This window comes from Carcharodon carcharias, assembly GCF_017639515.1.
Source record: "Carcharodon carcharias isolate sCarCar2 chromosome 24 unlocalized genomic scaffold, sCarCar2.pri SUPER_24_unloc_3, whole genome shotgun sequence".
In the NCBI taxonomy this organism is placed as follows: domain Eukaryota; kingdom Metazoa; phylum Chordata; class Chondrichthyes; order Lamniformes; family Lamnidae; genus Carcharodon; species Carcharodon carcharias.
In genome coordinates, this window is record NW_024470606.1 from 795,914 (window position 1) to 823,045 (window position 27,132).

Here is a 27,132-nt window from a genome sequence, read left to right on the forward strand (position 1 = left end):
TCGCTGCCAGAGGAGGTGGCGGAAACAGGTACGATGGTGGTGTTTAAGGTGCAGCTTGACAAATACATGAATAGGATGGGAATAGAGGGATACGGACCCCGGAAGTGCAAAATGTTTTAGTTTGACAGGCAATATGATCGGCGCAGGCTTGGAGGGCTGAAGGGCCTGTTCCTGTGCTGTACTTTTCTTTGTTGTCCTATGTAAACACAGCCTTCTTCTTGGAGACTCCTGTGAAGGCCATCTGACCAAGCTTCAGTAACACATCACATCACGAGGACTTTCAATCTCTCCACTGCCCCACTGGGGAGCATTCAGCCCCGGATATCCTTCAAAAGCAGCATCTGCGGGGTCGGGCGACTGAATCTCATGACCCTGTTGCTGGGACTCTGATGTCACAATGGGAGACGACGCTCACTGAGCTCCAGATGGAAACTGGGAAACGGCCAATAGGATTTTGACCTGGACGCGGCCGGTTAAAGAGGAGGGACAGACAATCAGACAAAAATGTTCATATAATGAGAACAGTAATGTTTATCAATTGAAATGTTCACACTGCCACATGCAGTCTGGATCCCTGCAGCGACTCCACCTGTTTCTTTCCATTTGGACTGAAATGATTGTCCCGCAGCCTGAAATAGATTAACGATTAAACAGGAAATAAACAGAGTGAGCAACAGTGTAAATAACAGGAGACTGGAGTTAACATTTCAACAATAATTACAGATAAATAATAACCATAAATGTGACTGAATCCTATTTGTATTTTATTTATCATGTTAAAAATTAATGCAATCACTTACATGATCCGTTCTAGACTCCTGCAGGACTGAGAGAGCTGGCAGAAAGCGGAGACAGATTGGTCTGTGAAGGAGTTTGAATTCAGGTTCAGAAACATCAGTGACTGGTTTGTACTGAGGGCAGAGGTAAGATTCTCAGTACAAGAATCTGTAAGTCCATTCTTTGCAAGACTAAATATCAGAGAGAAGAATAACAGTAATCAGTAAATAACAGTTATCAGAGTAAATTCAGTGATTATTAATGACCTGATTGCTGATACTAATGATAATGTGTAGTGTCTGAGAGCCAGCTATTATAAACACAATCTTAGAGTCTCGTACTTAATCCAGTTCCTCTATTTTACAGTTCGGATTCCTCAGAGTCACAGACAGTATTTTCACTCCTGAATCTCCCAGATTATTATTACCCAGGAACAGAGCTGTCAGTGACCGATTTGCACTGAGAGTAGAGGCGAGATCCTCAGCACAAGAGTATGAGAGAGTGTTTTTAACCAGCCTGAGGATCAGAGAGAAGAATAACAGGAAACATGGTAAATCCCTAGTGTTTTTAAGATCTCAATTAATGATAATAATGTACAGTGTGAGACATTCAAGAAACATCACTTCCATTTATATAGGAAGCAAAAACCATATTGATGCTGTAAATGTGAAATATAAATAGAATATGCTGGAAATACTCAACTCAGGCAGTATCTGTGAGGAGAGAAGCATAGTTAACATTTCAGTTCAATGAGCTTTCATTAGAACTGTGAAAAATGCTGCCATTTGATAGGGTTTGAGACAGGAAATGGTGGAAGGGGGAGGTAAGGAAAGAAAGAAATGGAAAAGCAAGAGTCATTAAATGACAAAAGGGATGATGGAGCAAGACAAAAACACAGCATCCCCAGCGGCTCGGCAGCACCACTACTAACTAATCTGGCCAAGTCCTAAATGACATAGCTGCTAGACTGGGTCTGCGGCAGATGGTGAGGGAACCAAAAAGAGCGAAAAACATACTTGACCTGATCCTCATCAACCTGCCAGCAGCAGATGCATCTGTCCATGACAGTATCGGTAGGAGCGACCACCGCACAGTCCTCGTGGAGACGAAATCCCAGCTTCACATTAAGGATACCCTCCATTGTGCTGTGTGGCACTACCACCGTACTGAATGGGATAGATTTCGAACAGATCTAGCAACTCAGGACTGGGTACATTGAGGCGCTGTGGGCCACCACCAGCAGCAGAACTGTACTCGAACACAATCTGTAACCTCGTGGCCCAGCATATCCCCCACTCCATCATTATCATCAAACCAGGGGATCAACCCTGGTTCAATGAAGAGTGAAGAAGAGCATACCAGGAGCAGCACCAGGGATATCTGGTGTCAACCTGGTGAAGCTTTAACACAGGATTACTTGCATGCAAGACAGCATAAGCAGCAAGTGATAGAGCTAAGTGATCCCACAACCAAAGGATCAAATTGAATATCTGCAGTCCTGCCATATCCAGTTGTAAATGGTAGTGGACAATTAAACAACTCACTGGAGGAGGAGGAGGCTCCACAAATATCCCCATCCTCAATGGTGGGGGAGCCCAGCACAGCAGTGCAAAAAAATAAGGCTGAAGCATTCGCAACAATCTTCAGCCAGAAGTGCCAAGTGGATGATCCATCTCGGCCTCCTCCTTAGGTCCCCAGCATCACAGATGCAAGTCTTCAGCCAATTCGATTCACTCCAGCTGACATCAAGAAGTGGCTGAAGGTACTGGATACTGAAAAGGGTATGGGCTCTGACAATATTCCGGTAATAGTACTGAAGACGTACTCCAGAACTTGCCACGCCCCTAGCAAAGTACAGCTACAACAATGGCATCTACATGGCTATGTGGAAAATTGCCCAGATATGTTCTATATACAAAAAGCAAGACAAAGCCAATCCAGCCAATTACCGCCCCATCAGTCTACTCTGATCATCAGTAAAGTAATGGAAGGGATCATCAACAGTGCTATCAAGTGGCACTTGCTGAGCAATAACCTGCTCACTGATGCCCAGTTTGGGTTCTGCCAGGGCCACTCAGCTCCTGACTTCATTACAGCCCTCGTTCAAACATGGACAAAAGAGCTGAACTCCCGAGGTGAGGCGAGAATGACTGTCCTTGACATCAAGGCAGCATCAAGGAGCCCTAGCAAAACTGGGATCAGTGGGAATCAGGAGGAAAACTCTCTGCTGGTTGGAGTCATATCTCGCACAAAGGAAGATGGTTGTGGTTGTTGGAGGTCAATCATCTCAGTCCAGGACATCACTGCAGGAGTTCCTCAGGGTAGTGTCCCAGGCCAAACCATCTTTAGCTGCTTCATCAATGACCTTCCTTCCATCATAAGGTCAGAAGTGGGGATGTTCGCTGACGATTGCCCAATGTTCAGCAACATTCATGACTCCTCAGATACTGAAGCAGTCCATGTCCAAATGCAGCAAGACGTGGACAATATCCAGGCTTGGGCTGACAAGTGGCATGTAACATTCGCGCCACACAAGTGTCAGGCAATAACCATCTCCAACAAGAGAGAATCCAACCATCGTCCCTTAATGTTCAATGGTATTACCATCACTGAATCCCTCACTATCAACATCCTGGAGGTTACCATTGACCAGAAACTGAACTGGACTAGCCATATAAATACCGTGGCTACAAGAGCAGGTCAGGGGCTATGAATCGTGTGACAAGTAACTCACTTCCTGACTCCCCATAGCCTGTCCACCATCTACAAGGCACAAGTCAGGAGTGTGATGGAATATTCCTCACGTGGCTTGATGAGTGCAGCTCCCATAACACTGAAGAAGCTTGACACCATCCAGGACAAAGCAGTCTGCTTGATTGGCACCACATCCACAAACATTCACTCCCTCCACCACCGATGCACAGTAGCAGCAGTGTGTACCATCTACAAGATGCACTGCAGGAATTCACCAAGACTCCTTAGACAGCATCTTCCAAACTCTTGACCTATACCACCTAGAAGGACAAGGGCAGCAGATAGATGGGAACATCGCCACCTGGCAGTTCCCCTCCAAGTCACTCACCACCCTGACTTGGAAATATATTGCTGATCCTTCACTGTCACCGGGTTAAAATCTGAGAACTTTCTTCCTAACAGCACCGTGGGTGTCCCTACACCACATGGACTAAGGCCCTGGTCAGAATATTTAGAATATTGTGAGCAATTTTGGGCCCCGTATCTCAGGAAGGATGTTCTGACTCTGGAGAAGGTCCAGAGAAGGTTCACGAGAACGATCCCAGGGATGAAAGGCTTAACATATGAGGAACGTTTGAGGACTCTGGGTCTATACTCGATGGAGTTTAGAAGGATGAGGGGGGATCTGATTGAAACTTACAGAATATGAAAGGCCTGCATAGAGTGGACGTGGGGAAGATGTTTCCATTAGTAGGAGAGACTAGGACCCGAGGGCACAGCCTCAGAGTAAAGGGAAGATTTTTTAGAACAGAGATGAGGAGAAACTTCTTTAGCCAGAGAGTGGTGAATCAATGGAATTCATTGCCACAGAAGGCTGTGAAGGCCACATCATTGAGGGTTTTTAAGACCGAGATAGATATGTTCTTGATTGGTAAAGGGATCAAATGTTACTGGGAGAAGGTGGGAGAATGGGGTTGAGAAATTTATCAGCCATGATTGAATGGCAGAGCAGACTCGATGGGCCGAATGGCCTAATTTCTGCTTCTGCATCTCATGGTCTTATGGACTACAGCGATTCAAGAAGGCAGCTCACCACCACCTTCTCAATGGTAACTAGGGATGGGCAATAAATTGGGCCCAGCCAGCGAAGCCCACAACCCATGAATGAATTTAAAAAAACAGGCATGTCAGATTTTCTATGAAGGGCCCCAGTCACTCACAGTTAACTCCTGCACTGCCATGACTAAGCGGCCACATGCAGGAGGCATCCCTGTGGCTCCATGATGAACAGTCAGGTTGACACCAGCGTAGGCTAATGGGCAAGTAACAATGGAAATTTAAGTGCTTGTTGAAGAGGGCACACAATGCCAGGGATCGAACTGAGAAGAGTGGCAGTGTCCAGAGCTTGCCATTCTTACACCCATGGAAGATGAAGCACTGGAGCTGGGAGACCTGCAGGCAGGGCAGGCAATCACTGATGGTGAGATGGGCTGTGAGCTGAGAGAGTGAGTGGCCTAATGGCTGGACACAGGAAAGCCTCTGGTGAACATTGAACATAGTATTTGTGTAACCATCACTGGTTACATCAAATAGTCTGAAGGACATATTGGAACGTGCATTGCCCGCTATTCACTCTTTTCTCTCTCACAAACCAAGGACAGCTGTGACCAGGGGACAGCCGTCCACCTCTGAGGAGGAGGAGGAGGAGGATGGTCACATTATTCTTCCATACCCTTGGCACAAAAATCTGTGAGACTAAGATCCCATAGTCAGGGGATCAGAGAGAGAAATAACAGGAGTCAGAACATAGGCAGTTTTTTAAAATTAATAACACTACCACTGACAGTAATAATAATGGACAGTGTCTATTTATTATTCTATTAACAGTGCTCAAAATATATTGTTAAATATCCAGTTACTCTAAACATAAAATCACACAACCTGGTACTTACCCAAGTTTCTGTATTTTACAGTCTGGATTCCTCAGAGCCACAGTCAGAATTTTCACTCCTGAATCTCCCAGCTTATTATAACCCAGGTTTAGATTTGTCAGTAACTGGTTTGTACTGAAAGCTAAGGCGAGATCCTCGGCACTAGAATCTGTGAGGGCATTATCTTCCAGCCTGGAAACCAAAGAGAGAAGAATAACAGGAATCAGGGCAAATCCCCAGTGTTTTTAGGAACACTAAATGTGAATAATAAATCTACATGTGAAGACAGACAAGAAGCACAACTTCAGTTTAAAGAGAAGACAAAATACTACTGACGCTGCAAATCTGACTGATAAATAGAATTTGCTGGAAATACTCTGCAGGTCAGGTAGTATCTGTGAAGAGAGGGACAGCGTTATCATTTCAGTTCAATGAAAATGGAAGTGTAGGAGTGATTAAATGACAAAAAGGATTTTGTGCAAGACAAAAGCACAGCATCTGCATGTCGTCATCTCAAGTTGCTGAGGTAGGGATATGGGATAGTTAGTGGCTCAGGATTCAAATTTGTAGCGGGGCTGAAGAGAATGGCTGTGATTTTATTTGAAGCTATGAAGTCCTAACATCAGGATTGGAAATGGGTGGTGTAGCCCTATGGGCAGGACAGGCAGAGTTATGAACGTGATATTTCCAGAACCAGCCAATTCACAACCGATAGGTTTGGGGGAGAGAAATGAGGGGGCGGGGGGGAGGTGGCGTGGGGGGCATCTACTCAGGCAGAAGGGGTAGGGCAACTCAAGGTTCAGGCAGCAATGCTTTCAAACTCAGCAGCTCTGGATGGACCAGCGAGGGAGCCCTGGTTAGTGAATGATGGCCTGAGACAGCAGAAGGCAGATCAAGAGTTTCTCACTGATTCATTGATGCCTCCCTGGAGGTGGTTTTCCAGACTGCTTGAACTTGGAGGGAGGTCCTGTTCCCTCAATCCAAGCAAGTCGGAATGGAGATAGCTGAGGTGGTGAGCAGGCACGTGATTGCAGTGCTGCAAATGTATCAATGCCCTGATGTGTTCTGGCAAGGTGAGTGCAGCACACAATGTTAATCTTATAGTCTTACATGTGAATAAGGATGAACGTGAAATTGGTAGAAAGGGCATTCCCACCCAGCCATTGGCAATGGCCAGGCAGCAGCATTGGCTGTTACAGACATGGCAGCCTCTCAGTGGAGGGATCTGGTCAGTCAGAGTTGACTTCTGCCAAGACCGAACGGCCGCATGCAGGAGGCATCCCTGTGACTATGATGGACAGTCAGGCCAGCATAGGCTAGTGTGTGCTTTTGATGGGTGAGTATCAAAACTGATGTTATGTAGGAAATGTAAGCGCATAATATCAGGGAACAACCCAAGGTGGGTGGCAGCACCCAATAACTTGCCAGCTTTATGCCTACGGAGAATGAGGTACTGGGTGACCTGATGACAGGGTGGACAATGAGGTGGTTGTGGAACTGAGAGTGTGAGTGGCCTAATGAATGACACAGGAGACCCTCTGGTGACCACAAAATAGTGTTCGTGTGTCCATCACTGGTCACAAAGAATAGTCTGAAGGACGTTTTGGAATGTGCATTGCCCAGTAATCACTCCCCTCTCTCTCTCACAAATCATGGGCTTCTGTGACCGGAGGAGAGCCGTCCACCTCTGAGAAGGGGTGGGGGAACTCAGAGGGTGCGCAGTCACATTATGTCCCTGCACCCTCCACCATCACAGATACTGTCACATGTAATTAACAAGGTCACAACGTTCTTAGCACAGCACAGACATACCCAAACGGCTGATGGAAACAGTAATAGCCAAGGTCACTCAAAATTGTGGGCTGTGGGAGGGCAGGGCAATGTCAAGCTTAGGGCTGATGACATGACAAAAAGTCTACAACAAGTGTCTGATACAGAGACATGTGTGAACATCTGGCTGAGTTTCCTGAGGCTATGTGTACATATACAGAGCGCTTGTGAAAAGCAGCAGGGCCATTTACAGCAAGAGCACTTGTGAAAAGCAGCAGGACCATTTACAGAGAGAGCGCTCAAAAAATGCAGCAGGGCCATTTACAGAGAGAGTGCTTGTGAAAAGCAGCTGGGCCATTTATGAGAGATATTGAGGAGAGTGGCCTTTAACTGAGAGAGGAAGGAGTAGTGGGGCCATTAACAGTGAGAAAGTGAGAGGAGCATGGCCTTTAACAGTGAGAGAGCAAGAGGAGAGTGGCCTTTAACACTGAGTGAGTGGAGTGTGACCTTTAACTGTAAGAGGATACGAGGAGAGTGAGAGTCCATTAAAGAGCGCAAGAGGGAACAGAGAGCGGAGAGCAGCTGATTGGTGAGTATTTCTAGTCTTTAATTAAAACTAAGGTGTTTAGTTGGGTTTAGGTTTCTAGTCTTTCTTTTTCTTATAAATTAAGTATAAGATGGATTCTGGTGTGTGTATAAAATATAATTGTAATAAAGTGTAAAGAGCAGGGATCCGAGAATAATTAATTAATAATTTGCATAAAATATGATAGTGATGGCAGGACCAGTGCTGTGCTGCTGCAGCATCATGTGGGAGCTACTGGACATCAAGCTCATCTGTACCAGGTGTTTGCAGCTCTAGGAACATCGGATCGGAGTTATGGAGCTGGAGTCCGATCTGCAGACATTGCGCCACATCAGGGAGGGGGAAAGTTATCTGGGCACTTTGTTCCAGGAGGTGGTCACATCCCTCAGATCAGGTAATTCAAATTTGGTCTGTGACCAAGGACAGGAGGGTGTGACTGAAGGTGAAGCAGGTTTAGAAGCTCAGGGGGTAGTGTTCGGCCCCTGCAACTGTCCAACAATTACGAGGTTCTTGCGAGTTTTGTGGACGAGAGCGGGGACTGTAGGGAGGATCAGTGAACTGACCACGGCACCAATGTACAGGGAACCATTCAAGTGCGTGAATGAAATAGGTGGTACTTGTTCTAGGCGTCAGTATAGTTAGGGAGATAGATACTGTTCACTGCAGCCATGAGCATGAGTCCTGAAGGCTCTGTTGCCTGCCCGGTGCCAGGGTTAAGGACATCTCCTCAAAGCTGGAGAGGAACTTGCAGTGGGAGGGGAAGGATCCAGTTGTCGTTGTACACATTGGTACGAACAACATTGATAGGACTAGAAAGGAGGCTCTGCTGAAAGAATTTGAATGGTTAGGAGCTAAATTAAAAAGCAGAACATACAAGGTAATAATCTCGGGATTACTACCTGAGTCACGGGCAAACTGGCATAGGGTAAATAAAGTCAAGGAGTTAAATGCATGGCTCAAAGATTGATGTGGGAGGAATGGGTTTCAGTTCATGGGGCACTGGTTGATACCAGTACTAGGGTAGAATGGAGCTGTTCCAGTGGGACGGGCTTCACCTGAACCATACTGGGACCAGTGTCCTGGCGAACCGAATAACTAGGGCTGTAGAGAGGACTTTAAACTAAATAGAGTGGGTGGGAGGCTTCTGGAAAGGGAATACGTAGGCTTACAAAGCAAAAGGGCATGGCGGCTTTGCTAGGCAGCTATTGAGGTAATAATACCCAGAGTGTGATAGGAAGGGCCAGACAAAAAACAGCAGCAAATAGGGTCAAAGGGGACAAAAATGGTAAAAAGGCAAAATTAATGGCTCTTTACTTAAATGCACGTAGTATTCGGAACAAAATAAATGAACTAATGGCACCAATAGAGGTTAATGCACATGATCTTATAGCCATTACGGAGACATGGTTAGAAGGAGATCAAAGCTGGGAACTAAATAATCAGGGGTATGTGATTTTTCAGAAGGACAGGCAGGAAGGAAGGGTGGTGGGGTAGCTTTGTTAGTACGAGGTGGAATAAGTACGATAGCAAGAAAGGATCTTGAATCGGAAGGTTTAGAATCCATATGGTGGAGGCAAGAAATAACAAGGGGAAGAAGACACTGGTGAGGGTAGTCTTTGGTAGCTATACTGTAGGACAGAAAATAAATCAGGAGATAAATGAGAGCATGTAAATGAGAGTATATTAATCATGGGTGACTATAATCTTGATGTAGATTAGGGAAATCAAACTGGCAGAGGTAGCCATGAACAAGGACTCAGAGTGCATTCAGGACAGATTCCCAGAACAATATGCTGTGGATCTGACCAGGAATCAGGCTATTTTGGATCTGGTAATGTGTAATGAGGCAGTTTTAATCAGTGATCTCAGAATAAAAGATACCCTAAGAAATAGTGAACATAACATGGTAGAATTTAGCATTCAGTATAAGTGAGAGAAACTTGGGTTGGAAGCAACTGTGCTAAACTTAAATAAGTGTAATTACAAAGGATTGAGGGAAGAGTTCACTGGAGTAGATTGGGATAGGATTTTAGCAGAAAAAACAGTTGACGAACAATGGCAGACGTTTAAGAAAATAATTCATGATTCACAACTAAGATATATCCCAGTGAGGAAGAAGGGTTCAAGGGGATAAACCTACAATGGATAACCAAATAAGTTAAGGATAGGATCAAATTAAAAGCAAATACATACATTATGGCAAAGATTATTGGTATGCCAGAGGATTGGGGAAGTTTTAAAAGCCAACAAATGATGACGCAAATATAATAGAGGGAAAAAATAAACTTTGAGGGTAAACTAGCAAGTAATATAAAAATGGAGAGTAAGAGCTTTTTTAGATATATAAAAAGAAAGAGAGAGACCCAAGTGAACATAGGCCCTTTGCAGAATGAGGCTGGGGAAATAATAATGGAGAACCAGGAAATGTCACAGTAGTTGAATAAATACTTTGCTTCAGAATAGAAGACACTAATAGCATTCTAATACTAAATAATCAAGGGGCAAAAGAGAAGGAGGGGGGGGAAAAATACAATAACCATCACTAGAGAAAAACTACTAGAGAAACTAATGGGGCCAAAGGCCGATAAGTCCCCTGGACCTGATGGGGTGCATCCCAGGATATTAAAGAAGTAGCTGCAGAGATAGTGGATGCTCTGGTAGTAATCTTCCAAGAGTCCTTATATTCTAGAAAAGTTCAAGAGGATTGGAAAACTGCCAATGTAACGCCCTTTTTCAAAAAGGGAGGGAGACAAAAAACAGGTAATTATAGGCCAGTTAGCTTAACATCTGTCATTGGGAAAATGCTAGGGTCTATTATAAAGGATGTAATAGAAGAGCATTTAGAATTACATAATCTAATCAAGTAGAATCAGCATGGCTTCATGAAGGGGAAATCATGCCTGACAAATTTATTAGAATTCTTTGAGGTGGTAACTAGTAGGATAGATAAAGGGGAACCAGTAGATGTAAAATATTTGGATTTCCAAAAGGCATTCGATAAGGTACTGCACTTAAGCCTACTTAATAAGATTGGAGCCCATGGGTGGTATATTAGGATGGATAAAGGATTGGCCTACTAATAGAAGGCAGAGAGTTGTGATAAGGGGGGCATTTTCAGGATGACAACCTGTAACTAGTGGGGTGCCACAGGGATTAGTGCTGGGGCCTAATTATTTACAAGATATATTAATGACTTAGATGAGGGAAGTGAATGTACGATCGCCAAATTTGTGGATGATACAAAAATAGGTGGGAAGGCAAGTGGTAAGAATGACGCAAGGAGTCTACAGAGGGATATAGACAGGTTGATTGGGCAAAAAAGTGGCAGATAGAATATAATGTGGCAAAATGAGAGATTATACACTTTGGCAGGAACAACAGAGGAGTGGAATATGATTTAAATGGAGAAAAACTGCAGAAGGCTGCAGCACAGAGGGGTTTGAGAGTCCTTGTGCATGAAACCCAAAAAGCTAATATACAAGTTCAACAGATAATAGGAAAGACAAACAGAATGTTGGTCTTTATTTCAAAGGAAATGGAGTATAAAAATAAGGAAGTCTTGTTAAAACTAAATAAGGCTCTAATTAGACCACACCTAGAATACTGTGAACAATTTTGGTCCCCTTATCTACGGAAAGATAGATAGATGGCTTCGGAGGCAGCCCAGACAAGGTTCACTAGGTTGATTCTGGGTATGGAGGAATTTTCTTATGAGGAGAGGTTGAGTAGGTTGGGCCTGTACTCATTGGAGTTTAAAAGAATGAGAGGCAATCTAATTGAAACATATATTCTTAGCGGGCTTAACAGGGTAGATGTTGAGACATTGTTTCCCCTTGTGGGAGAGCCTAGGATCTGAGGGCATAATCTCAAGAGTAAGGGGTCGCCCATTTAAAACAGAGATGAGGAGGAACTACTTCTCTCAGAGGGTAGTTAATCTGTGGAATTCTTTACCACAGAGGGCTATAAAAGCTGGGTCATTAAGTATATTCAAGACTGAGATAGACAGATTTTTAATCAGTGAGGGAAGTGAATGCACTATCGCCAAATTTGCAGATGATACAAAAATAGGTTGGAAGGCAAGTGGTGAAAATGACACAAGGAGTCTACAGAGATATAGACAGGAAACGAGAAGCGGCAGGAAAGTGGAGTTGAGGATTATCAGGTCAGTCGTGATCTCACTGAATGGCGGAGCAGACTAGTGGGCCAAATGGCCTACTTCCACACCCTCGTATTATGGTCTTATATGCAAAATATGGAAGATTGCATCCAGACCATGAGTGCTCCCGTGCCTCTGGCAGGAGCTCATATGACATCCTCCATCGAGAGGTTGGCGACATTTATGGAGAGCCACATCCAGCATACCACCCGCTGGAGATACACACTGACCTGCATGTCGTCATTAGCTCCATGAGGAGCTGTGGAGCAGAGCTGGGTGAGGGCTGATGAGGTGCCTGGAGTCACTGCCAGGACTGCAGATTCCTCAGGAGAGCAGAGAGGGTCCAGTGTGTCCTGAGAGGGTGTAAAATAGGCTGCCTGCAGCATCTGGGAACTCCTGTCAGGGCGCTATTGGTGTGGGCAACAAGTCCTCCTCTGCTCTGACCATGACTCCAGCACCTCACAAAGCTGCAATGACAGAGCCAGCTCCAGTATCTGAGGATCTCAGTAAGCCGGGCCCCTCTGGGCCTCAGGCAACCAGAGCATAGCCAGCCATGGTTATTGAAATCCTTGAAGAAAGATCAGTAACCTGCCTCCACCTCAGCTGACAAAGGAGGAGCCCTGCAAGCACTTTAAAAAGTTGACCTCGCTGCAGTTTGGGTTTCATGGGGCTATACTTTGTTATTATGTCACTTTGCTGTGTATCTGTGTTTACTGAATTCTAAGATGATGCATCATAAAGAGAATCCTTTCCCATCTTACTGGGCCTTTAACAGTTCACTAGCTCCTTCAAGGGGTCAGATGGGAGGGGCAACACTGAATGTCTTTGCCTCCTGTAGTGACATGTCCAGGAAAATGCTAAGAACATTCAAAAAAATAACAGGGCTGCAGGAGGTGCAAGATTTATTGCATTGAAAGAGTTTGTAAGTAAGGTTCATATGAAACATGTCTGTATTGCTGAATCTCAAACCTCCCTTGCACATATCTCATGGTACCTTCCCTGTGGTCCCTGGGGTTATCAGAGGAGGCATCGCCCTCATTGTTCAAAGCTTCTCCTCTCTAGAGCTCCAGGTTTTGCAGATCACAGCACAGCAACAGGCCACGCGAAGCCCTTGCTGGGTATATTGAAGGGCTCCAACGAATCTACCCTGGGAGCAGAACCTCATCTTCATATGCCTTTTCAATGGTCACTTAATTTGTCCCGTAGCAGCTTTTGTATCTCTCCTCTGCAACCATGCTTGGGTCCCACACAGGCATAGTAGCCATCTCTTTAGTTGGTAATGCTTGTTTTTTAAAAAAATTCTGTCCTGGGATGTGAGCGTCACTGGAAAGGCCAGCACTTGCTGACCATTCCTACTCCCTGAGGTGGTGGTGGTGGTGAGCCGCCTTCTTTAATTGCTGCAGTCCACCTAGTGCAGGTACGCCCACAGTGCTATTAGGAAGGGAGTTCCAGGATTCTGATCCTATAACAGTGAAGTAACAATGATATAGTGCCAAGTCAGGACGGTGTGTGGTTTAGAGGAGACCTTGCAGATGGTTGTGTTCCCATACATGTGCTGCCCTAGTCCCTCTAGGTGGTACAGTTCGCTGGTTTGGAAGGTGCTTTTGAAGGAGTCTTGGTGAGTTGCTACAGTGCATCTCATAAACTGTACCCACTGCTGCCACTGTGCATCAATGGTGGAGGGAGTGAATGTTTAAAGCAGTAGGTGGGATGCCAAATAAATGGGCTCCTTTCTCCTGGACGGTGTTCTTGTTCTTGTGCTTTGTTGGAACTGCACTTATCCAGGCAAGTGGAGAGTACTCCGTCACACAACCGACTTGTGCCTTTGAAGATGGTAGATAAGTTTTAGGGAGTCAGGAGATGAGTTACTTACCGCAGAATACCCAGCATCTGGCTCTTGTAGCCACAGTATTCAAATGGATGATCCAGTTTATTTTCTGGTCAATGTATACCCCACTATCAACATCCTGAGGGTTACAATCAATGTTAATGCCATTGAATGTCATTGGGGAATGATCAGATTCTCTTGTTTTGGAAATGGTCATTGCCTGGCACTTGTGTGATGCGAATGTTACTTGTCACTTATCAGGCCAAGCCTAAAGTTTGTTCAGGTTTTGCTACACAAGATCATAGGAGCAATGATAGGCCCCAGGGCCCATCGAGCCTGCTCTTATATTCAATGTGGTCAAGGCTAATCTTCGGCTTCAACTCCCCTTTCCCCCCACCCTAACTCCCTATATCTTAATTCCTGGAGACACCAAAAATTGCAGACTTAAATGTATTCAACAATGGAGTACCCACAAGCCTCTGGGGTTCAGAATTCAAGAGATTCTAAAATCCATCTGTTAAGTAATTTCTCCTCCTCTCAGTCCTAAATGATCAGCACCTTAACCTGAGACTCTGCCCAACGTTCTAGATTCCCTGGCCTGCTGAAAAGGTCTCCAGGTGGAATCTTACCTTCAAGGCAGAAATGGGGCCATATAATGCGGCCGGCCATTCAACAGTCCATTGCTTTTGGCGGGACCAGAAAATCCTGCCAGCGGGAGGGGTTGTAAGCTTCTGCCCTCTGTGTCTATCCTATCAAGCCCCTTTGGAATGTTAATGTTTCAATGAGATCGCCTCTCCTTCTTCTAAACTGCAGAGACTATAGGCCTACTTTACTCAGTCTCTCATCATAGGACAACAGCCTCATCTCAGAGATCAATATAGTGAACCTTTGCTGTACCGCCATCAATGCAAGTACATCATTTCTTAATTATGGAGACCAATACTGCACAGAGTATTCCAGCTGCATATTGGCATGGACTGCTTCAGTATCAGAAGGAAGGTCATTGATGAAGTAGCTGCAGATGGTTGGGTCTAGGACACTACTTTGAGGAACTCCTGCAGAAATGTCCTTGACAATGCGACTGAAATGATTACCCACCAACAACCATTTTCTTTGTACTAGGTATGATTGCAACCAATGGAGGGCTTTCCCCCTGATTCCGTTTAACTTCAATTTGGCCAGAGCTTCTTGATGCCACCCTCATCTCCCTGCCCACCAACCACCACCATCCTTCTTGGTTCCAAAATCTGTTGATAATATTCCTTGCTATATAAATGCAAGTTGCTGTTATTAACAACACTATGACCGATAATGATATTGTACAGTGTTAGACATCTCGTTATCATAAACACAATCTCACTCAGTTTCTGTACTTTACAGTCAGGTTTCTCAGAGTCACAGACTCTCAGTTTATTCATCTTGATTATTTGTTAACTGCTTTACTAAAATATTTATAACAGTTTTCTATTTTTAAGCAAACAGAGAAGCTTGTAAGTTTAAAGATCTATAATCTGAATGTATAATTAAACCAAGCTGAAAATGTAATACAGTACAATACCATATCTGGTAGTTGTATAAACATTTGTTTTGCCAATCTTTTTATTCTGATGCATGTTTTTGAGAATTTGAGACGATTATATAAAGGTTTGACCCCTGAATCTCTCAGTTGATTTTAACTCAGGTTCAGAGCCATCAATGACCCGTTTTCACTGAGACGGGAGGTGAGAATATATGAGGCTGTTACTATCCAGCTGGAGATCAGCGAGAAAACATTATAGGAATCAGAGTAAATCTATGGTGTTTATTAATAACACTAATACTGAGGGGAATGATAATGTGCTGTGTTTATTAATGACATTATTACTGATACTGATAATAAATTTACAATGTTAGATATTCCATTATTAGAAACACAATCTCCCACAATCTGGTACTTACCCCAGTCTCTGTATTTTACAGTCCGGATTCCTCAGAGCCACAGACAGTTGTTTAACTCCTGAATCTCCCAGTTTATTATTACCCAGGTCCAGGTTCGTCAGTAACTGGTTTGTACTGAGAGTGGAAGCGAGATTCTTGGCACAAGAAACTGTGAGATTGTTGTAACGCAGTCTGGAGATCAGAGAAAGAGGAAAACAATGGAAATCGGCATGAAATTGGACATGGAGGAAGTTGCAGAATAATCAGCTCTGCATCAGTCACCTGCGAAATGGATCTAAATCAATAGACCTCAAAACCAGGTGTTCTTATAGCCCCCAGCATATGTGACGTATCCTGTTTTGCCCATGTCCATTTTCATCCCCATTGTTCATTAATACTATTACTGATACTCATAATAACATAGTGTTAATAATAACACTATCCCTCATACTAGTAATGTACACTGTCAGATACCCAGTTATTATAAACACAAGTCGATACTTACTGCAGTTTCTGTATTTTACAGTCTGGATTCCTCAAAGCAGCAAACAGTAGTTTCACTCCTGAATCTCCCAGCTTATTGCAACTCAGTCTAAACAGAAAGAGTGGGAAACACATTAAAATGGGCTGAATTTTCAACCATGGAGGCGAGAAACAGAAGCTGAGTTGATTTTTGGGTCAGAAGCCCAGCACTGGTGCAAAACTGATTAAAGTTACGATTTGTGCATGGGGATGCCACTAATTGTCATGGAGATAGGTTTCCTGTTCATTTAGAGCCATTGGGGGCAGAATGGAGGTGGGTCAGAGAAAGTGTGGACTTCATTTAAACTCACATGACAGCCATCACCGCTGGTTGTCCTGAGGGAGAGATCAACAGTTTATGTCAATAGTTTCCACAGCACCAGAGGGATGGGAGATGTCCTAGGTAAGCCAGAGTTCAGGCACTTGGGCAGGGCATCCCTTTGATCCATCAATGTCAAACTGGAGTCCATTAGGAGGGGAGGGAACTGTTCTTCCCCAAATGGTAGCAGGAGGCGACCATCTCACCATGCAGCAAGGGCTCCACTTTGTTCAGCATCATCTCCCTTCACCTTTCTCCTCCTCCTCTCACAACCTATTACCCCGATGAGCTGTCTCCTTCCAGGGCCTCTGTCCTCAAGGTCCACAGCTCTCTGGAGAGACAAGTCATGGAAAATGCAGCAGACTACCACACTGACAGAGACCCTTGCAAGAGGGTATTGGATGGCACCAGCCGACTAGCCCAGGCACTGGAATCACATCTTCAGAAGCCCGATGGCCTGTTCAACAGTTGTTCAAAGAGTAGGTGGCATTGGTTCTATCCCCACTTTGCCTCTTTCTGCGACTCCTGCAGAGGACTCAGTAACATCACTTCAAGAGATATCTGTTCTCTAGAACACACACTTTGGAGGTTGAAGTGTCATGGCAGCTGTCAGGAAAGTGAGAGCACACATGGAAGCAGTTTTTGTTGTGGTCACAGGCCAGCTGGATGGTGAAGGAGTGGAAGTCCTTCCTGTTGATGGATCTCACTGGCCAGTCACTGGGTGCCTTGATGACCGATGGGTGCAATTGATGATGCCCTGAACCTGAGGGAATCCAGCAATGGAGGAGAAATCCAGTGTCCTCCATCCCTGCAAGGTCTGTCTGTCTGTCAAACTAAGGCATCAACAGCTGGTCCTTGGAAGGAGCCAGAAGTGAAGAAGTTCAAGGCTGCAATGATTGTGACCAGTGCTGCAAAATCTTCAGCAACGAGGGCACAGATATCTCTGATCATCTGCCTGGAGAGTCACAATCACCTGTATCACTGGGTCTTGATCATGTCCAGGTAGCTCCATCTTCAGTGATAGTTCCTGTGTTGAGGGATTAGCCTCTGTTACCTTCCTGCCCTTTTTTCCTCTCCCTTGTCCTTCTGATACCCAGAGTTGTGTCCTTCCTATGGAGGGTGTTACCCCATAATCCAACATCTGACAGCTGTGCCCTCATTGCCAGCTGGTGCCTTCCTTCTGATCAGGTGGCCGGCCAATTTTCTTGGCTGTCTGCTCCCTGCTCTTCTGCCTCCGCAATGCAAGAGAATGCCAACACATTCAAATCCTGGGTGCTGAGTGCCAACACTCCCTGTACAGTACCAAGGACACCCCGTTTTTAAGTGCCCAGTCCCCCTTGCTCCACTGAGCCTCTTTTAATGCCAGGATGATGTACTCAGCAACACTGATTGGCTCGTCACTCTGTACCCACTTTTCTTCAAATGAGCAGGTAAACTGTCTTCCACTTTAAAACTTTAAACCTTTTTACGTGCTTAACAAGGTGCTCAATGGTCTTAATTGGCCTCAATTAAGATTCCTTTCCCACCTCACCTACACCTGCTGATTATTGTCCTCACCAGAATTGGTGCCTTGAAATTAAGATTCTTCTGGTGCAAGCATTCTTGACACCTGTCCTGTCCACCACCACCACCCAAGCCACCTCTGTTCCCTCCTCCAGGGTGCACCGAAACTTCAACCCATTGAGTCAAAACTCGGATCTTGTTCAAATGTTGTGCTCAAAATCACAGGAAACATGGCAGCAACATCAGAAATTAATGCAGAGATTTTACTGTCACTGAAAATTAAATCTATAGGAGATAATTTGATGTTTTGTTGATCGCGTATGATGGGTGATATTGGATCACCCGTCTATACTACACCTCACCTGATTGTCCTTTCAATTGAATGAAAAAGAAAATAGTTAGCAGTGTAAATTGGTGAACAATTGACTATCGCTGGTTTGACTGCCGCTGAATGCCACGTTAATCCCTCTCAGTATTTATTAGATAGAGATTGTCTGCGTGCCGCCTCTAAATGTCCCTCAGTCTGGTCTCATTCCCTGATGATCAGAATTACCCTGCTGAAGCTTAGTGACTGGCCCCACCAAGTTTTAGGAAGCTCGCCTCGTTTCTGCTGTTCCTTAAATCTGGAATTTTATGAGAATGGCACAATTTTCTGAAAAGTAAATGATAAAGCAGTGATTCCCTATACTTCATAACGCTGTGCATGACATTAATCTGTATAATACCTCGGGGTGAGTTATATTGTGAAACTGTGCTAACTGCTGCTGTAAAATCTGCCTCAGTGGCTTTTCCCAGAATCACAGTATTTTTACAGCACTGAGGGCTCTCCATTGGAGCAACTCAACTATTATGCAACATGGAAGGTTTATTCTGTCCCCTTACAAGTTGAAATATCTGCGTTCTCCTAGTTTATACAGGAGGGGTGTCTCTCACATTATTCCCCATTAAACAGGCTCTATATTTACTGTGTGTGTGGATATTCTTATACTTGGAAGGAACTTCCAGGAGTTCCCTACTTCCAGGTAGACCACTGGGGTAATTTATTGGAAAATTCTTTTGAATATCACAGAGTTTTACTGGAGACTGTCCACTATGAATAAGAAGCAGTTGATGGTACAGATTCGTGGAAATTTCTCCCGATTGCCCAGTGTGTGTCTGCAACCTGGATATAAATGGCCAAGGGGGAGTTTGAACATTTAAAATAGCAGATTTCCTCATTTCATGAACAATTTCAAATAATTATGCCGGAAAATGTTTTAAGTCATATTCTAAATTAGAGATATTTCATCCTCCCTGCCAGAAACCATTTGATTCTTTATGATATAGGGGAAGGTGATGGAGTAGTGGTATTGTCGCTGGATTAGTAATCCAGAGACCCAGGGTAATGCTCTGGGGACCGGGATAGAATCCTGCCATGGCAGATGGTGGAATTTGAATTTGATAAAATTCTGGAATTCAAAGTGTAATGATGACCATGAAACCATTGTCGATTGTTGTAAAAACCCATCTGGTTCACTAATGTCCTTTAGATAATGAAATCTGTCATCCTTACCTGGTCTGGCCTCCGTGTGACACCAGACCCACAGCAATGTGGTTGACTCTTAAATGCCCTCTGAATAAGGGCAATTAGGAATGGGCAACAAATGCTGGCCTAGCCAGCGACACCCACATCCACAATGAATAAAAAGGAGTTTCCCATGTGATCTGTGTAGCTTACAGTTTATATGGTAAATTATCATTTAATATTATTTTGCCTGCACTGATGTTTAATGTATTTACAATATCCGTATTTGATTTGTCTTGTATCTAAATATCACTGTTTATTTTTGTTTTAATTCCAAACTGCTCGAGTCACCAATAAGTTTACCAACAACTTGTTAGCAAGGGTATCATTCTTATTTTCCTCCTTGGAATTTTATGCTCGTCTTATTTTGTAAAGTTTTTCTGACTCTGAATCTGTATGCTTGAACTGGAAGGTGTACATACATATATAAAGTTTCTTTTATAACATAGTAAGTGGTTTATTAACAATGAAAATACCAGCTACAGGAACAAATAAGCAGTTACCTCAACTCCTGGCATTTGAGCAGAACGGATGCCAGGCACTGGAGTCCTTCACACGGAATGAAGCTGCCAAATAGATCAAGGTGTTTTATTGTATCACAGAGTCCAATGACATGAGACAAGACCACACAGTCAATTGTGGTCAGTTGCAATTCACTAAATGCAAGTGTTTTCACAGATCCCACTGTGGCCTGAGCCAGTTCTTTATTTTGAGACTCAAACAGATAGTGCAATATGTTCAGGAGGTCCCTTTTATCAGTTTCACTCTCTCTGTTGTTAATCTGTCCTTCAACCTTCTCCTTCACCCAGTCAATCACTTGACGGGTTGTTTGATGAAGAAATGGACCCAGAAACTCCTCCAGGGGCCAAGCTGACTGTGGGGAAGAGAGACCAACAACAAAACGGAGAAATATTTCAAATCGCCCATCTTTTTTGCTGTAGGCTTCACGGAGGACTTTCCTGATGTATCCAGGATCTGGAGTTAGGAATTGGGCGAGTGCAGCTACGAACTCTTGGATGGTGAGGTGTGGGAACGTGTAAACCACACTCTGGACAGAATCATCTCTCTCCAAAAGTTCCATCGGGAACCCGGACAGGAACTGGGAAGGTTGCAGGTTGTACTTGATCAAATCTCCATTTCTAAACACAATCTTCTTCTCAGAGACTCCTGTGAAGGCCATCTCACCAAGCTTCAGGAACACACCATGGTGGCTTTCAATCTCTCGGCTATGGTTTTTCAGAATGTTGTAAATATAGTAGGAATACAGTTGGGTGATGGTCTTGGGAATTTGCTGCTGTTTCCTGTCTCTTTGTGTAAAGAAGGGACCCAGTGACAGACCGAGGATCCAGCAGTAGGAAGGGTTGTAGCACATGGTGTACAGGATCTCGTTCTCCTCCAAGTGTTTGACAACAGCTGCTGCCACAGTCTGACCTTCAAAAAACTTGTTGAAATATTCCTTCCGTTCATCACCAGCAAATCCCAGGATTTCAGCCCAGACATTGATCTCAGCCTTTTTCAATGAATGTAGTGCAGTGGGACGGCTGGTTACTAACACCGAACATCCTGGGAGCAACTTGTGCTGTATTAAACTGTACACAATGTCAGACACTTCACACCAGGATTCAGGATCTGTGCACATGGACTGATTTCTCTGATTGTCAGCAAAATCAATACTCTCCTTAAATTCATCCAAACCATCGAATATAAACAGCAATCCCTCTGGATTCTTCCAGAGATCTCCCAGAACATTCCTGAAGTAAGGATACTGATCCAGTATCAGATTCCTCAGGTTTATTCTGCAGTTAATAGTGTTCAAATTTCGGAATTTAAAACTGAAAATAAATTGAAAGTGTGGATAAATTTTCCCTGTGGCCCAGTCATAAACAATCTTTTGTATCATTGTTGTTTTTCCAATCCCTGGGACTCCACTCACTGCTGCTGAACTCCCAGATCTAGATGCAGATTTGCATCCGCGGAGGAGTCCCATCATTTTGTGGCGCAAACTGTGCCTCTGGAAAAAACTGCTGCGGAACAATTTATCAATTTGGATTTTTTCCAGTTGTTTATGAAGATGTTTCTCTCTCCACTCTTCATGGTCTCGGCCTCTTGCCAGCAGTTCATGTTCTAAAAGTGTCTGATCTCGAACATTAGAAAGGACCGTTAACTCAACGTATCGATCAACCAGCTGGAGAATCTTATCCTTCTTTAATAGGATAGTGTTCACTCTCAATGTTTCAGTTTGTATCTGAAGTGTTTCCTTGTGTTTCTGTTGAACATCTTTAAGAAGAACACACAGAAAGTGGTTTTCAGTCTTAAGTTATGTTGACATAATAACAACTTCTAAATAGCACTTCAATATTCGTGAATTTTCTTTTCTTTGTTCTTTATTGTAATATTACCCGGCCTGTCATACAGTTATACAGCACAGAAACAGGCCCTTCGGCCTATCATGTCCGTGCCGGCCATCAAGCAGCTATCTATTCGAACCCATTTTCCAGCACTTGGCCCATAGCCCTGTATGCTGTGGCATTTCAAGTGCTCATCTAAATACTTCTTAAATGTTGTGAGGGTTCCTGCCACTACCACTCCTCAGGCAGTGTGTTCCAGATTACAACCAACCACTGGGTGAAAAGATTTTTCCTCAAAACCCCTCTAAACCTCCTGCTCCTTACCTTAAATCTATGCCCCCTGGTTATTGACACCTCCGCTAAGGGGGCAATGTTTCTTCCTATCTACCCTATCTATGCCCGTCATAATTTTGTATACCTCTATCAGGTCGCCTCTCAGGCTTCTCTGCTCTAAAGAAAACAACCCCAGCCTATACTGTCTCTCTTCACAGCTGAAACGCTCCAGCCCAGGCAACACTCTGGTGTATCTCCTCTGCACCATCTCCAGTGCAACCACATCCTTCTGCCGCCTTCAGCTGTGCTCACTTCTTTGGGCAGGAGTCCTCCCTCCAATTCAATGGATCCTTTCACCCGCCTCCAGTATACTCCGTCCACCTGCACCCCTCCCTCTGGCCTCTTACCTTACCTTGAACTTTTCGTTGAGAACTGTCGGCATGATATCGGCCGCCTCAATTTCTCTGCTCCTCTCACCCACTCTAACCTTTCTACTTGCCACAGTCCGTTCTCTCAGGTCCAACCCTGACTTTGTTATCAAACCTGCTGACAAGGGTGGTGCTGTTGTTGTCTGGCGTACTTACCACTAACTCTCAGACACTTCCTCCTACCTCCCCCTGGACCTTGATCACACCACTGAACATCAAGCCATTGTTTCCAGGACTGTCACTGACCTAATCTCCTCAAAAGATCTTCCTTCCACAGCTTCCAAACTCAGTCTCCCAACCCCAGATAGCCCGCAAAACAAAAACAGAATTACCTGGAAAAACTCAGCAGGTCTGGCAGCATCGGCGGAGAAGAAAAGAGTTGACGTTTTGAGTCCTCATGACCCTTCAACAGTTCTGTTGAAGGATCATGAGGACTCAAAACGTCAACTCTTTTCTTCTCCGCCGATGCTGCCAGACCTGCTGAGTTTTTCCAGGTAATTCTGTTTTTGTTTTGGATTTCCAGCATCTGCAGTTTTTTGTTTTTATCCCAGATAGCCCGCTTCTGCCTCCTCCCCTAAATCCACAAAAAGGACCGGTAGACTGATTGTCAGCCTGCTCCTGCCCCACAGAACTCATTTCTTCCTATCTTCACTCCATTCTCTCTTCCCTGGTCCATTCTCCTCCTGCCTACGTCCACGATTCCTCTGATGACCTACATCACATCAACAATTTCCAGCTCCCTAGCCCCAACTGCCTCCTCTTCACCACGGACGTCCAATCTCTCTACACCTCCATCCCCGACCAGGATGGTCTGAGGGTTCTCCACTTCTTCCGTGAACGGGGACCCAAACAATCCCCATCCACCATCACTCTCCCCCGTCTGGCTGAACTTGTTCTCTCACTGAACAATTTCTCTTTAAACTTGTCTCACTTGCTTCAAAAGGTGTGGCTATGAGTACCCGTATGGGCCCAGTTATGCCTGTCTCTTTATGGGGTATGTGGAACATTTCTCGTTCCAGTCGTCCTCAGGCTCCCTCCAACAACTCTTTTTATTTGGTATATCGATGACTGTTTCATGCTCTCATCTGGACCTGAAAAAATGGATCAATTTTGCTTCCAATTTCCACCCCTCCATCAGGGTCCATCTCCAACACTTCTCTTCCCTTCCTTGACCTCTCTGTCTCAAATTCTGGTTATAGACTATCCACCAATATCCATTAAAAGCCCGCCAACTTCCACAGCTACCTCGACTACAGCTCCTAACACCCTGCTCCTGTAAGGACTCCATCCCATTCTCTCAGTCCCTTCGTCTCCATTGCATTTGTTCTGATGATGCCATTTTCCAAAACGGTGCTTCTGACAATTTTTATTCATTCACGGGATGTGGGCTTCGCTGGCTGGGCCAGCATTTATTGCCCATCCCTATTTACCTTGAGAAGGTAGCACTGAGCTGCCTTCTTGAACCACTGCAGTCCATGTGGTGTAGGTACACCCACAGTTCTGTTAGGGAGGGAGTTCCAGGCTTTTGGCCCAGTGACAGTGGAAGAACGTTGATATATTTCCAAGTCAGGATGGTGAGATGTGGAGGGGAACTTCCAGGTGGTGGTGTTTCTATCTATCTACTGCCCTTGACCTTCTAGGTGGTAGGGATCATGGGTTTGGAAGGTGGTGTCTCAGGAGCCTTGGTGAATTCCTGCACTGCATCTTGTAGATGGAACACACTGCTACTAATGTGCATCGATGGTGGAGGGAGTGAATGTTTGTGGATGTGGTACCAATCAAGCGGACTTCTTTGTCCTGGATGGTGTCCAGCTTCTTCAGTGTTGTGGGAGCTGCACTCATCCAGGCAAGTGGGGAGTATTCCATCACACACCTGACTTGTGCCTTGTAGATGGTGGACAGGCTTTGGGGAGTCAGGAGGGGAGTTACTCGTCGCAGGATTCCTAGCCTCCGACCTGCTCTTGTAGCCACTGTATTTATATGGCTAGTTCAGTTCAGTTTCTTGTCAATGATAACCCCCAGGATGTTGATAATTGGGGATTCAGTGATGGCAATGACATTGAACATCAAGGGGCTGGATTCTCTCTTGTTGGAGATGGTCATTTCCTGACATTTGTGTGCCGCGAATGTTACTTGCCACTTGTCAGCCTAAGCCTGGATATTGTCCAGGTCTTGCTGCATTTGGAAATGGACTGTTTCAGTATCTGAGGAGTCGCGAATGGTGTTGAACATTGTGCGATCAGCAGCTAACATCCCCACTTCTGACCTTATGTTGGAAGGAAGATCATTGATGAAGCAGCTGAAGATGGTTGGGCCTTGGACACTACCTTGAGAAACTCCTGCAGTGATGTCCTGGAGCTGAGTTGACTGACCTCCAACAACCACAACCATCTTCCTTTGTGCTAGGTATGACTCCAACCAGTGGAGTTTTGCCACCGATTCGCATTGACTCCAGTCTTGCTAGGGCTCCTTGATGCCACACTCAGTCAAGGATTGATGACAAGGGCAATCACTATCACCTCACCTCGGGAGTTCAGCTCTTTTGTCCATGTTTGAACCAAGGCTCTGATGAGTTTAGGAGCTAAGTGGCCCTGGCAGAACTCAGACTGGGCATCAGTGGGCAGATTATTGCTAAGCAAGTGTCGCTTGATAACCTCTTCCATTACTTTACTGACGATTGAGAGTAGAATGATGGGACGGTAATTGGCCGGGTTGGATTTATCCTGCTGTGTGTGAACAGGTCATATCTGGACAATTTTCCACATTACCTGGTAGTCAGCATTGTAGCTGTACAGGAACAGGGGCGGCAAGTGCTGGAGCACAAGTCTTCAGCACTATTGCCGGAATATTGCCAGGGCGCATAGGCTTTGCAGTATCCAGTGCCTTCAGCCTTTTTTTGATATCACGTGAGTGAAACAAATTGGCTGAAGGCTGGCACCTGAGTCCGAGATGGATCATCCACTTGGCACTTCTGGCTGAAGGTTGTTGCAAATGCTTCAGCCTTATCTTTTGCACTGCTTTGCTAGCCTCCTCCATCATTGAGGATGAGGATTGGGCCTACCCCCAATAACCTTTCACCCCCTTGCTTAGCAAGAATCTATTTACTTCTGATTTAAAAATATTCAAAGAGTCTGCCTCCACTGCCTTAAGAGGAAGAGACTTCCAAAGACTCTCAATCCTCTGAGAAAGAAAAATCCTCATCTGTGTCTTAAATGAACCATAGAACCACAGAAAAATTATGATGCAGAAAAAGTCCATTCAGCCCATTGTGTCTGTGCTGGCCAAAAATAAAACAAAATAGAGTAGCTGCTCATTTTGAGAACCACAGACAGAGCGACCCATTATTTTTTTTTTTAAAGTGACCTCTAGTTCTAGATTCTCCCACAAGAGGTAACATCATTTCCACATCCACCCTGTCAAGTCCCCTCAGGATCTTATATGATTCAATGGATTCAAAAACTTTATTGAATTTAAATTCCATGAGCTTCCAAGGTGAACCCGGTCCCCCAGAGCATTGGCCTGAATCTTTGAATTTCTAATCCAGTGACATGCAACTACGCTACTGCTTTTCCTTCTGCCAGGTGTGTACGGGGTTTCATGGTGTATCAGGATCCTGCCAGGTGTGTTTGGGATTTCAGTGTATCAGAATCCGGCCAGGTGTGTACGGGATTTCACAGTGTATCAGAATCCAGCCTGGTGTGAACAGGGTTTCACAGTGCATCGGGATCCTGCCAGGTGGGTGTTGAGTTTCACATTACATGAGCTGGAAGTGTCGAAGACCTCATAAATGCTATCTGCCACCCGCTGGAATCAGTGAAATAATGCAACATTCCCAATGTCAAAAATCGTATGGATTACATCTTGAATTTATGCTCAATACATAAGGATTGATGAAAACTCCAAACAATGTTTAATCTTGTCCATACAGCCTTTGAATTTCTGATTCCCAGATTCTGACAATTTCTATCCAAATGATAACATTCAAACATTGTGATTCGCACAAGTGAAATAAACAGTTTGAAATCTCCATTCCATCTCTTACCTTTTTGGTGACTGGGTAATTCCGATAAACCTTGTGTGATGTTTATATAATCAAATGGATCAGAACCTATGTAAAACAATTAAATTTCATGAAATCTGTGTAACATCATAATAGAATTTGCAATGTTTGAATCCGAGATTGAATTCAGTGTGTGATTTTAACGCACCAAGTTCCTTTATTTCTTTCAATATTTTGTCCAATTTTTGTAATCCATGGCACATTTTCACAAAGGATTCCCACATCACCCTTCGGGTCTGAGAGCCTTTCTCCATCACCAGATTTAGAAGAAGTTTGGCACTTTCTGCCTGGTTTCCCTTCTCTGTGAGCTCAGTGACTTTCTGTAAAGAATAATAATGAATATATTAAGGAGCAGAATGAAATATAAACACTGAGAATGAGAAGGAAAGGATCTGCTCAGTGATGGGATTTCCCCTTTTTTTGAGCTCCGAAGGTAGTCATTGGGTTGAGTGCTAA

The 27,132-nt window shown here is 44.5% G+C and overlaps 1 protein-coding gene across 4 annotated transcripts in view; it reads right to left on the minus strand.

The window, feature by feature from the left end:
- Window positions 1-513: 513 nt before the first annotated feature.
- LOC121273533 (NACHT, LRR and PYD domains-containing protein 3-like) overlaps window positions 514-27,132 on the minus strand; it is a 32,241-nt gene continuing 5,622 nt past the window's right edge. For all 4 annotated transcript variants that reach the window (XM_041180710.1, XM_041180712.1, XM_041180711.1 and 1 more), the window contains 8 exons: window positions 26,825-26,996; window positions 26,659-26,724; window positions 20,071-21,844; window positions 16,165-16,251; window positions 15,681-15,851; window positions 5,424-5,594; window positions 801-968; window positions 514-629 (listed from right to left, as the gene is read on the minus strand). In XM_041180710.1, the coding sequence (XP_041036644.1) occupies window positions 548-629; window positions 801-968; window positions 5,424-5,594; window positions 15,681-15,851; window positions 16,165-16,251; window positions 20,071-21,844; window positions 26,659-26,724; window positions 26,825-26,996 (2,691 nt within the window). In that variant the 3' untranslated portion in view covers window positions 514-547. The remainder of the gene's footprint in view (window positions 630-800; window positions 969-5,423; window positions 5,595-15,680; window positions 15,852-16,164; window positions 16,252-20,070; window positions 21,845-26,658; window positions 26,725-26,824; window positions 26,997-27,132) is intronic.